This window comes from Anguilla rostrata, chromosome 18, assembly GCF_018555375.3.
Source record: "Anguilla rostrata isolate EN2019 chromosome 18, ASM1855537v3, whole genome shotgun sequence".
Taxonomy (NCBI): Eukaryota; Metazoa; Chordata; class Actinopteri; order Anguilliformes; family Anguillidae; genus Anguilla; species Anguilla rostrata.
Window position 1 is genome coordinate 8,103,328 of NC_057950.1, and position 13,282 is coordinate 8,116,609.

The 13,282-nt window shown below is 48.5% G+C and overlaps 1 protein-coding gene across 3 annotated transcripts in view; it reads right to left on the reverse strand.

Annotated features, from left to right (window-relative positions):
- LOC135244872 (spectrin beta chain, non-erythrocytic 1) overlaps positions 1 to 13,282 on the reverse strand; it is a 109,229-nt gene that overhangs the window by 24,975 nt on the left and 70,972 nt on the right. For all 3 annotated transcript variants that reach the window (XM_064317514.1, XM_064317513.1, XM_064317512.1), the window contains 12 exons: positions 12,873 to 12,964; positions 11,587 to 11,667; positions 10,891 to 11,006; positions 9,181 to 9,293; positions 8,602 to 8,789; positions 7,874 to 7,991; positions 6,957 to 7,115; positions 6,109 to 6,411; positions 5,547 to 5,700; positions 4,323 to 5,193; positions 2,353 to 2,490; positions 320 to 1,076 (listed from right to left, as the gene is read on the reverse strand). In XM_064317514.1, the coding sequence (XP_064173584.1) occupies positions 320 to 1,076; positions 2,353 to 2,490; positions 4,323 to 5,193; positions 5,547 to 5,700; positions 6,109 to 6,411; positions 6,957 to 7,115; positions 7,874 to 7,991; positions 8,602 to 8,789; positions 9,181 to 9,293; positions 10,891 to 11,006; positions 11,587 to 11,667; positions 12,873 to 12,964 (3,090 nt within the window). The remainder of the gene's footprint in view (positions 1 to 319; positions 1,077 to 2,352; positions 2,491 to 4,322; positions 5,194 to 5,546; positions 5,701 to 6,108; positions 6,412 to 6,956; positions 7,116 to 7,873; positions 7,992 to 8,601; positions 8,790 to 9,180; positions 9,294 to 10,890; positions 11,007 to 11,586; positions 11,668 to 12,872; positions 12,965 to 13,282) is intronic.

Genomic DNA, 13,282 nt, shown 5'->3' on the forward strand with positions numbered 1-13,282 from the left:
TTTTGAAGCGTGTAAAAATACACGCAAACACACACAATCAAAGTCAAGGTAGGTGTCGTGTGTTCACACTCTCTGGGCAGTTAAGTCCTTAGTTGCACATTAATGTAAAATAAGACTAATGGATTAAGGCACGGCAAACTTGTCATTAACATTAGGGAACTTACGGGTCCAGGTCATTGGGTCCTTTTAAGTTATGATAAGCTAGCCTGGTTCTTAAGGTAAGGATACCTTTTTTGCTAAGATAAGGTTACCAGGTTGCTAAGATACGGTTACCTGGTTGCTAAGATGCGGTTTCACCCGGTTGCTACGGCGGGCTCACCTGGTTGTTGAGGAAGGCCTCGGCCTGCTTGGTGTCCCTGAGGAACAGCTGGTAGGCGTGGGACTGGGACAGCAGGCTCTGGCGGTTCTCCCACATCTTGTGCAGCTCGTTCCAGCCGGTGTCCAGGGCCTGGAGCCTCTGGCGCAGGAACATGTACTGGGCGTCGGTCTGGCCCTGCGTCACCATCTCGCCCATGTCCCGCATCTTCTGGTAGTCCTCCTCGTAGTTGTCGATCTCGCTCTTGATGCCCTCGTGCTGCGCCAGCAGCTTCTCGGCCTCGGCCAGCGTGTTGGGCATGTCCTCGGAGGCGATGGCGGTCTGCGTGCGCGACAGCCAGGACTGGAAGTCGTCGAGCTGGCGCAGGAACTGCTGCAGCTTGCTGGCCTCGCCCAGCGACTCCTCGCGGGCGCGCAGGGTGCCCTTCATCTCCTCCCACACGCCGGTGATCTCGGCCAGCCGGCCCACGATGCCCTGCTCCTGGTCGGGGTGCTCGGCGCCCAGCCGCTCCGCCTCCTTGCGCAGGTCGCCCAGCTTGTCCTCGATGGCGGCCAGGTCGCGCTCCATGCCCGTCAGCTTGCGCTGCAGCGCCATCACGCCCGCCAGGTCGTTGCCCAGCTCCTGGGTCGACTCGATCACCTTGGTCTTCTCGCGGATCCAGGACTTGGTCTCGTTGCACTCCAGGTGGTAGTTCTGCACCCCCAGAGCGGAGTTCAGGGAGTCCTTCTTCAGGTCCACCAGGTCACGGAACTGGCTCCACCTGGAACACACAGGTCACATGACTCAAACCTCCTCCACCTTCACTTTATTTCCTGCTGCTTTCTTTCTTCTATCCCTCCCTCCATCTCCACCTCAGCTGAAGTGAGCAAAAATTCAGGGCCAGAAATAACTGGTGTGCATTGCCTAGATGGTGCTGCATTACCTTTAATTGTGCATTATATTTATGTGCCATATTTGTTGTGCCGCAGGTGAGTTGCTCCCATCACGGTGAATAGCTTTGAAATGCACTCAGAAGCACTATATGCACGCAGCCCACTGTAAAATTATCATTATCAGAATGAGTATAAATGTTTGCCAACCCACCAAATTGTTCAGTAGCCCGCTAAATGGATTTATCTCATTAGAGTTAATTCACCTAAATAGGATTTTAATGCTAAAACACTGCTGTGAATAACAATGAAAAACCAGAGAAAGGCATTTGAAATTAAAGATAATTGGTATATTGTGATAAATTACCTCACAAAACTATCCCAACATTAAAATGATTAACATAAAATGAATGCCAATTAACAACAACAAAAAACACTTTTTACCCTTATGGTACCATCTCCAGGCTGACAGAGATTGCTTTATCATAGTTATTGGCTTTTAGTATCCAACATTATAAACACAGGAGAGAATAAGGCTCACAGCACTCTCTCTCATCACAAGAAAGTTCCGGAACATACCGCTACACATAAAACAGTAGAGTTTCACTTCTATTCTGTGAAAGACTGATGGATGTGAAGGAGAATGTTCTAGAAGAGAAGCATTGATTGTTTTCTGTGGTAATGTAGTGCTGTACTGTTTAGACCAGAGGCCATGCCTGGCTCATTGTTTGTTTGGAAAGATTTGTTGCAAACATGTGGGACATGGCTACCACATTCAACAGATTCTGAACCCCCCCCCCCCCCCCATACCCTTCCTGTTTTCCAGAGACTACCCACATCTCCCTTCTTTCATGCGAGAGCCAACGGAAAATGACTTGCATTTAATGAGGTGTTTTGACATTCATGATTTTAAAATACCGTTACAAAAATCCATTCTCCACCAACACTTTTAACTTCAATGGGCTTTTGAACAGGAATGAGAAAAGTTCTGCAAATTTCACAAATACACAGAACAAGTTTACTCAAACTGCAGCTGTGGGAAGGTTACACAACTTTGTTGTTTTATATTTAACGTTTATGGCCCACAATCGCCTACCTGCCCCCAAACAAGCAGACCGGAGCTATGAGGCCTTCAGATGAAGCCTGGGACTGAAGTTGGCTTGTTACCTGGTATTGAGCTTGTCTTGTTGGGCTTTGATCTCCTTCTCGCTGGGGTGTCCACTGTGGATCAACTGCCTGGCGATCTGGTTGACAACGGCGACGCGCGAAGCCTGGTTGTTCATCTCCGGCTCCAGGCTTTCGAACCTTGAGAAGGAAAAAGAAGGTACTTCAGTTGCCTAATTGTGAATCCTGAAAACAACAGGCACATAATTCCTGGTTTCTCATATTTCAATGATAATTTGATGATTAGTATGTGAACAGTCAGATAATACTTATGTTATTGTGGATTACAAACAGACCTACAACTTGATTGTGTCACATGGGAACAATACTTATTATAGGCTACAGACAGGAAATGGTAAAATAAAGAACCTGCAAACTCTTAAAATGAAAAAAATGTAACAATTTTGGAACTATTTCCCCGTGCACATTTTTTACGACTATATTCTAGCACTAATGATGCTGATGCATGCAGAAAAACAAATAAAAATGGATGTATGGCAGCATTTTTTCCCAAGTGGTGTGGTACGTTGTAAACACTGTTGGAAGGGAGAAATCACTTCTGACCAAAAAGCGCAAACAGGATTCAAATTCTGGCCAAGGCTGATGAAGCTTTTCTGAGGGAATATTTAACAACCTGGCAGAAATTTGGATTGTCTGGCTTGAAAAACATTCTGGCCGTAATTCTCAAAAAATAAACTACCACACAAAACATCAGAACACCCACGCTGAAATTGCTGCAGCATTTTTTTTTTTGCTGCAGGTAGACTACTTTGCCTAGACTGCAGTGGTAATCAGAATGTATGGGACACTGGGTATAAATGCTAAAAATCATAAAACAAATCATTTGTGATTAATTAATAGAAGTGGGTGAAATAAAATGGTGCACATCGAATTCCACTTCGAAGGCTAACGGAAAGCTATGGAAGAACTTTAATAATGCAGGTGAATTTGGCTTTTAGAGAACAGGGCATCCAGAAAAGCAGTATGGACTGGGGGTAAATGACAATATAAATCTCAAAACTATTTTTATTCACTGTGTCCCATTTTTAGTTCCTCCGAAAACAGAGCCGGGGTCAATTGAGAAACCTCTACACACCCATTAGCGGGAGACAGTGGGTAGACAGAAGCTATTAAAAACCCTAAGGAGGACCCTGGCTGGTAACTGTACGGCATAACAAAGGGATATTGATTGCGGGGCGGCTGAGCCTGCTAATCACAGACAGCGCCTGGGATGGGAGAGAGGAGGCGGGGCGGAGTCTGTCGAGTTTCGGCGCACGCCCGTCCCGTTTGGGACAGGCTCAGGGATAGGGACAGCTGTGGCGGGAAATCGCCCGGCACTGGGGGGGTGGCGACCCAATAACCCGCACAGCACTCTGTAATTTGGAGAGGCATCACAGGGGAACGCCACAGCCCGTGTCATGCAGGGTTTGCTTTAGTGGGGAGGGATATCCCGGAAGAACACGATGGCCCACACAGGACTCCCACAGAATTGGGAGAGGCGTCACGGGAGAACGATACAACGTTCTGTCAATGTCAGGGGCATAATATAATCCGACTCCCATCACCTAAGGGCATTCATCTACCAGGCCACTGTGGCAGAGTGAAATGCCCAGAGCCAAAGTTAACACTCATTCACAGAACAGTTGGGACCCCACCGGGAGCTGAACTGAAACGGTTTTGAAATGGTGTGAAATGATTTGAATGGTGTGAACAGTGTTTAGCTGGACATACAAAGAGAGCACTTACACCAAGTACAGAATGCAAGGCATTGGTTGGCTCTAAGTGTGCCCAATCAAACACATTCCCAAGATCACTGTGATTAAAATATCCAGATTTCGATCAAATAATTTAAAAAAATACTTCAGCCTTTAAATAGAAAAGAAATATATTGAAATAAGTAAGTAAATTAGCATACATACGAATTTAAAACTACAATGCAGTTAAATATATTTTTGTGGCCTTCCGCTCCCCACCTGTGCTGGATCACCTCCAGGTCCTCCAGCTTCTCGGGGATGTGCATGCTGTTGAGCCATTGCTCCTTCTCGTCGATCCACACCTCGCAGGCGTCCGCCTCGCTGGACATCTTGTAGAGGGCGAGCGCGTCCTGCAGGGCCTGCTTCCGGAGGCGCGTCAGCTCGGCCAGCTCGGCGTAGCGCTCCTCGATGCCCGCCAGGCGGCCCTTCACCTCGGCCGACTCCGCCTGCTCGGCGGGCAGCGCCCGCGCCTGCTCGTGCAGCGCGTCGATGGCCGGCCGGTAGCTGGCGATCTCCTCGGCCACGTCCTTGTGCTTCTTGACCAGCGCCTGGGTGGAGAACTCGTCGTGGCCCACGTCCGAGCTGGAGACGATGCGCAGCACGTCCAGCGTCCAGGCGTCCACGTCGTCGGCGTCCGCCTGGAACTGGTGCATGTTGCAGGCGTCCCGCAGCCGGGCCTTGCGCACGGCCGACAGCCGCTCCAGCCCCGCCCACTGCTCCTGCACCTCGGCGATTCGCTGGCTGATCTTGTCGGCGCCGAAGTGGCCCGCGGCGACCATCTCCTGGCCCTCGCGCGCGGTGTGCTGCAGCCCGCCGCTGCGGCCGCTCATCTCGTCCTCGAAGGCCTTGTGCTGGCTCAGCAGCCTCAGCACGCCCGTCAGGTCCTTCCCGCAGTCGTCCGACGACAGGATCTGCTCCTTCTCGCGGATCCAGCTCTCCTCCTCCGCCATCTCCCAGAAGAACTTCCAGAGGCGCCGCGACTCCTCCAGCCGCGCCCGCCGCTCCGCCGCCAGCTGGCCCAGCTCCTGGTAGCAGAACTCCATGTGCGATACACGGTCCAGGATCACCTGCGGGTCGCACGGCTTGTAGCCTGGAGGGGCCAGAGAGGGGCCAGAGAGGGGCTTGTTAGGGCTGTAGAGGCTGGTACATTTCACACAGGTGGAGTACAATGGTTAATGGGACAGGGACCTCAGTTAATTCAAGTCACTGACTGGCTGAAGAGTTCATACACCTTATTTCCAAAACCTAAACTGGCTGCCAATTGAAAAGAAGCCACTGAGTGCTGAGATCCCTGGGTTAGGAAACTGTGCTTGCAGGTTCGATTCACAGATGAGGCACAGTCATTTTGCTACTGAGAAAGGTATTTAACCTGAATCACTTCAGGTTAAGACTGATCCTGGAACGGAGTTGGAGGTGTTACCAGAACTGCGCCTCTCCACTTACCCTCGGCTTCCACGGCAAATTTCTGCGCGGTGGCGTTGACGGACTTGACGCGGTCGGCCTGGATGGCGATGTCGGCCTCCACCAGCGCGTGTTTCTGCAGCAGGTCCTCCACGCCCAGCAGGTGCTTCCCATAATCCTGGGACACCAGCAGCATCTGTGCGGGAGAGAGACCGAGTCACACACCTGCACCTGAGCACACACACACCTGAGCAGACATATACCTGAGCACACACACGTGTACATACGAAATACACCTGAGCAAACGCACCTGAATACACATACATGAGCACACACACCTGTACACATAAACCTGAGCACAAACACCTGTACATACGAAATACACCTGAGCACACACACCTCAACACAAACACCTGAAAACAGGGGCACCACGCTCTTAACTGAACATTCTAATGCTGATGTAATAGCCACTACTGGTAATTGTTACCAGTGGAGTTCTAGAACACTGGCTTAAAATTTTAAAAACACGTTCCAAAACAAAAAAAGAGTTAACTTGGAGGAGAAATGACTGGCGCCCCCCGGTGGAAGGACGCCCGGTACTCGCCTTCATCTCGTCCATCCAGTCCATGATGTAGAGCATCTCCTGGAAGATCTTCTGCAGGCCCAGGTTCATCTCCAGCCTCTGCCGGCGGGCGCGGAGCAGCTCCAGCAGGTACTCCCACAGGCGGATCACGTTGTCCTTGCGCGCGGCGACGCGCTTGATGTCGTGGTAGTTCTCCGCCTCCAGCTCGCGCGCCACGGCCAGCACGGCCTGCACGCGCTCCTCGTACGCCGCGATGTCCGTCTCGATGGCCTCGTGCTTCTTGGTGGCCGCCTCCACCGCCTGCAGGTCGAAGCCAAAATTGTCCTGCAGAGAGGGGGGGGGGGCGGGGGAGGCAGATGGTGGTCAAACCAGAGTCATTCAATGTAGCATAATCAGTCAAACAACACACAGGCTGCTTACAAGCATTGACAATATTTGCAACTGGGGACAATTTTGAGTAACTCCCCTTTTAGGCAGGAAAATGGACATTACTCTTTATAATACTCATAATGTTCTGCTGTACACAAAAGCATTGATATTATTAATTTTAAGTATTAAGTAGTAAATACTAAAATTATATTGTGTCATTAACATTATATATGCTGGTATATATTACATCACTGTGACTACTGGTCATTTCTTAATGAATTGGAAAGTTATACTGTTATTATGCCACTGCTCTATATGGCCACCAGGGGATGCAAAGAACCAACTTAGGTTCTTCATATATGTACCAGTGCGTAGGTGTGTTGGCAATGTACCAGTGTGCAGGTATGTGGATGGTGCACCAGGGCGCAGGTGTGTTGACGGTGTACCAGTGCGCAGGAGCGTCGGCAGTGTACCAGTGCGCAGGTGTGACGTTAGCGTACCTGTGAGACGAGCCGCTGGTTCTCGCTCAGCCAGGTCTCCCTCATGGCGGCCTTGCGGTCGAAGCGGCGGGCCAGCTGCTCCAGTTTCTCCTGCCGGATGAGCTCTGTCCTCAGGGCCAGCTCCCGCTCGTGCTCCGCCTTCTCCAGTCTCTCCCAGGCCTGTCACAGTCAAACACACACTTACTGTCAGAAACTCAAGTGTCCCAAGCATAGTCCAGCACACACCTTACTGTTAGAAGCTCAGTCTCTCTCAGGCCTGTCACAGCCCAACACACACTTACTGTCAGAAACTCAGTCTCCCAAGCACAGTCCAACACATACTTTTTTGCACAACTCACTAGAGCAACTACAGCTACTACTGCTATTGTTCAAAGCTGTGATTTCCTGAAACCTTATCATACAAAGTTGTGATTGCCTGAAACCTGATATAATAACACTTATACTGTTTTGATTCTCTCACTTAAACTTTGCCATGCAGTTGCACTAAACTTCAATTATTTTTGTAAGTTAAAAAAAACCACATTTCTGTGGAAAAAATAAATTATGCACAATCTAGCAAATATGATTGAATTATTCAGGGCAAATTATATTCACAATATAATAGGACAGAGGAGAGGGCATTTTGCAGATAAAATATGTGGATGTGATTTGGCTTAGAACGGACCAAAACAGTACCACTCTAATTTCAGCAGGGGGCGACAGATCTTCACGAGCTTCAGACTGCCCTTTGGCAGTGATAATGATGGCTTAGTTCACACTGTTTACTGCCTGTGCAGCAGATGTGACAGCAGCGGTAAACAGGAAGTGCAGCTGTATCTGCCGGGGGTCATGGCTGCAGTGTGCAGGAAGTGGGGCTGTGGGCGCTGAGGTCACGGTCACAGCGCACAGGAAGTGCCACGGGTATGGAGGAGCCGCACCTTGTTGATGTCTGAGATGAGCTTGCCCTCGCGGGGCATGTACACCTTCTGGTTATTGGCCCTCATTTTGCTCTGGATGGTGAAGAGAAGCACTTCCAGGTTGCCCTTCTCCGTAAACCTGAAAAACAGGACAAAAGAGGAGAACTGAGCACAAAGACTTTATTCTACCCCTCCCTGGCTTTCTGACGCCGGTGTAACGTCCCTTTCCCAAAACACAGAGGCGCATTGTCTCTGCGCCCGGTATCAACGCTCTGAGGTCACCAGTGCCAAGGTTAAGCACGCTTTCGTGTGACACGCAGTATCACTCCATCGCAGAACACTGCGTTTCCCTGGTTACGCGAGAGGAGTGGGGATCGCCTGGATACTTTGTTGCAAGTTTAGAATGTAAATGTTTAGAATGTATAATGTTAGTATTTGTTTTTTTCTTTATGACAGGAATCTGGTAGCTAGGGGCAATTTTGAATTTGCTTATCCAGTTGGTGTTCCAACAGTAGATGTGGCAACCATGTAAAAATCATGTGAAATGTTGCAGCGCATCGCAGGACTTTTGAGCAAGTGCGTCTATTCAGTGTGTGTGTGTGTGTGTGTGTGCACGTGTGTGTGTGTTGTGTGTGCGTGCGCACGTGTGAGTGTGTCAGTGTGTGTGCGTGTGAGTGTGTGCAGGTGTGAGTGTGTCAGTGTGTGTGTGAGTGTGTCAGTGTGTGTGTGTGTGTGTGTATTGTACATACTTTGGCGGTTTCTCCACGGTTCGGTAGGTGTTGAAGGCCTGCAGCTGCTGCTGCACCCCCACCAGGGAGTTGGCGAACTTGCGGTTGTTGAGGATGATGATGGTCTGCTCGATCCACTCCAGCAGGTCGGAGGCCAGCGACTCATACTTCTCGATCATCTTCTCCGTCTCGATGGCATTGTCCAGCACCTGAACCCCAGCCAAGGACATGAGTCAATCACAGCACCGGTCAAATAACACACGGTCTGACCACACTCAGCCAGACCCATTACACTGTAATGATAAACCCCACAGCACCAGAACTGTTGCCTGACTGTATAATGTCTGTATACAGTTTGATACAGTACATATTGATAATTAATACAAATGATTAATACGATGTGCTATAAAAAGTTCTGAGGATGATCAGATTCTCATTGTGGTATATATTTTTTGTGATAGAACAGGCTAAATTACCACTGGGCACAGGTTGAAAAGTTCCAAAAATGGATTTCAAACAACTTTAGCATATTTTCCCTTTTTAATCATAAATGGCAATATGCTTTGTCTATATGCTTTTTGCCTTAGTCACGCCCCTCACCTTGCCAATACGCTTCCCCTCCACCTTCAGAGCCTTCATCTTGGAGAAGTAATGGTAGTAGGTCACCACATAGGTGATGATGGACTTCTCATCTGGGTGGTCTACACTGATATCTGCCACACACACACACACACACCAGGATCAGTTAAAAACAATCAATCAATTACTCAATTGATTAATCAATCAATCAGTTAATCAATCCAGCTGATATCTGCCATGTACACATTGAGATAAGTTAACCTTGGATGACCTCAATGTACAAAAAGTCACAGCAAAGACATCTAAAGAAAAAAAAATACTTTTTTCCCTAACTGAACTCAAGAATTTTTCTCACTCAACAAAGCTACGGGGAAAGGATAATGCAGGCGTGGTTTCCTGCCGGTTCCTACAGAGAAAGGGAATTTATTTTGAGGGAAATTGTTTTCAGAGAGCATTTTTGGGAGAACTTGTCTGAAAGACCCGCTTTCGTTTGGAAGCAGAACAATGGTCTAGAAGTTTTCTCACGCTCCCTTGTGTGCGGACCCTGTCGTTCGCGCAGCGTGTTTCTTATAAAAAAAAATTTAAAAGATCTGTTTCCCCCCCCCTCCCACCCCCCGGTGAACCGTCCGTTGCATTTCGCGGGTAAAGAACCTCGCGGTTTTGGCGGAAGCTCGCTTACAGGGGAGGTATGCGCCGTTTACCATACCGCCGCGACGAACTACCAGGTGCGGTGCAACAGAGGAAGGCCGCAGAGTTCCTGTAAATACATCTCCGCGAATCGAAAGCTCGCGCTGTGCGGAGCAGTAAACAGACGCTTAGCCGCGTACCTCCGCAGATGTTCCGCTGTGTTTTTTTATTTATATAAACAAACGTCATTCAAACTGCGTTGGCAGGGCACGTGATGCATATGAATGGGATAAATACTGTTTCATGACACCATAAAAATATGCAATCAACGCGGATCCGCCAACGTTTTCTCGCGGTTTGACACGTGAACTTGTTTTTATAAGTTGGTTATGTACCACTGCGCACTGTCTACCTTCTAGAACACCTTTCTGACCTTGTAATCAGACTGATACGCACAACAGAGGCATTAATGTCCAATATCCCGAGCGGAGCTTCGTCCCACCTATCTGTGTGCCTGCAGGACTGCGGCAGATAACAAGAATAATTTAAATTCAATTCAGCTCCAGGTAGGAACGTTTTTCTCTGATATTTATTTGACCTCTTATTAACCCCTGAATCTGGCTGTGCCATTTAAGGAGGTTGAGAGGAAGCTCACAAATCAGGCAGAGAAGCCTCCATCTGCCCCATTACACTTTCATAATCTGAAAATAATGCAACACAACAATGACCCATTTGCTGCAAAGGAACTGTGACTTAAGTGTGACTGGAAATGTTTTGGTTCCCAACAGTGGTTAATACAGTTTTTTTCTGGGTCTATTGCTGGACTTGTGCCACTGGTGTTCAGTAACTCCAAATCCACAATTGTATTTCAGCGCTGAACAGATAAGGATACGTAGATAGCAAAGTGATCCTAACCCTGAATAATGTGCTCTGTCACCATGTCCTTATTTAGGAACAATACAAGGACAACAAAAAAAAAAGGGTGAGGAAAGCCAATTATTTGTTTTGAACGTGTCACGCGCGATCCATTGTAAAAGATTTTAAAAGGTGGGCGACACTTCTGAGAGCGTTTCTGGAGGCCGGTGGCGATGGTGACGGACGTACCCTCGGGGTCCAGTAGCTTGGTGAGCCCCAGGTGCTGCTCGGCCAGGTTGAAGGCGTTCTGCAGGTTGTGGTGGGCGTTGGACTTCTTCAGCTTGTCAAAGTCGATCAGGTCCGGTCTGTGTGGACACAGTGAGACGGAATTCACGCACCGATGCTGAGGTGCTTACAGATGTCAGACCTAATGCTGGAAATGTAGCTCTACTGTACGTCCTGAAACCAAGACAGATGAGGCGTGCTGCACCTGTGGCTTTGACGTTTGGCTTTCCACACCTGTGTTTGTCAAACCTGTAACAGACTATACCTGTGAATATCATACCTGTGATGGCCCATACCTGTGAATATCATACCTGTGATGGCCCACAAACCTGTGATGGCCCATACCTGTGAATATCATACCTGTGATGGCCCATACCTGTGAATATGATACCTGTGATGGCCCATACCTGTGAATATCATACCTGTGATGGCCCATACCTGTGAATATGATACCTGTGATGGCCCATACCTGTGAATATCATACCTGTGTACATCATATCTGTGATAGCCCATACCTGCAATAGTCTATATCTGCATTTGTCTGATCTGTGATAGTCATCACTGTGATAGTCATTTCAGTGCTGTGGCAATACCTGTATTTGTCACACCTGTGAACGCTCCAAGTGGTTGTATTGGTTGGTGAGGTGTGCCATACAATACCTGTGTTTGTGTATGATGGCATTGAAGGCCATGCCATCCCTCCAGCTGGTGGTGAAGTTGTGAATGTTGACGTTGGGATACCTGCACAAAGCAAAGACAGACAATTTTCATACGCTACTTCAAAATAAAATACATTTTAGTGTGTTTAGGGGACCGTTTATTACCCATACATGCAATTAATTATTATTTCATGGTTCAGCCGGCATCCTCAGAACCCATGACCACAACCTCGTCCACAAGCTTCTCAACAAAACAATAAAGAAACAAGAGGGGCAGTCAGTAGTCTTGGCTCCAGGCGATTTGACTCTTCGCCGAAAGACCCAGTGTCAGTAGAGCACAATGCATCCTTCATAAAGATATTCCCAGTTTAACCCTGCTGACCCGATCCGGGTTTTAACAACTTATACTCACAGAGGAGAGCTTGCACTAAATGACTTTCTTAAATTGTTTAAATGTAAAAGAATTCCATGCTAGACAGCGCAGGGGCAATCAGTTTTATTAAATTGTGTGAATTCAAAAATGTGAATTGCTGTGACCTTTCACCCTTTCAGTGACTGGTGTCATTCAGTTCTGCACAGGTCAACTCCAGGCCTGGGAAATCCCTGCGCTTGGTGTGGGAGATTAGGGACTCAAATGCCTTTTATTTAAGCTACCGCACAAAATACATGCTGACCAGAGATGGTAGTTTTTGTTACAATCTTTCATCTGTGAAAATCTGAACTTTGGTGGGCTGAACCCATTGCACTTCAGTGCATAGTGTTGTACAGTAACTGTAATGGAGGCCACTGTACTTTGGAATCAAGACTGACAACACCGCTGTGCGGCTATGGAGGATGCTGTGCTGGACTATAATGTGATGGAGGCTGTGCTGTGCTCTCATGGAAGATGATGTGTTGTGCAGCCATTGGGGCTCTGTGCAGTACAGTGAAAGAGGATGCTGTGTTGTGCTGTGTTGGGAAGCTCTGCCATACAATGATGGGGGATGCTGTGCAGTACTGTGATGGGGATGCTGCACTGTACTGTGAAAGAGGACGTTGTGATGTACCCAAGATGGGGGACGCTGTGCTGTATTGTGAAGGAGGACACTGTGCTGTACTGTGATGGGGGATGCTGTGCTGTATTGTGAAGGAGGACACTGTGCTGTACTGTGTTGGGGGATGCTGTGCTGTATTGTGATGGAGGAAACTATGCCGTGCGGCGCTGTGCTGCACCGTACTGCACTGTGATAGATGACGCAGTGCGGGACTGTTCCAGAAGGCTCTATTGAGCCCCGCCCGGTTGCTCACCCTGCAGTCTTCATCTGGCACCAGAGCAGCAGCGCATCCTTGGCAGACTTCTTCTCCTTGTTGTCCTCTGTCTCCACGCTGATGTCCTGGATCTGTGGCACAGAGAAACCCAAACTGCTCACACACAGGGACCAATCAGCACACAGAAACCCAAACTGCTCACACACAGGGACCAATCAGAACAAAGAAACCCAAACTGCTCACACATAGGGACCAACCAGGACAGAGAAACCCTAACTGCTCACACAAAGGGACCAATCAGCACACAGAAACCAAAACCACTAACACAAAGGGACCAACCAGCACAGAGAAACCCAAACTGCTCACACAAAGGGACCAATCAGCACACAGAAACCAAAGCCACTAACACAAAGGGACCAATCAGCACAGAGAAACCCAAACTGCTCACA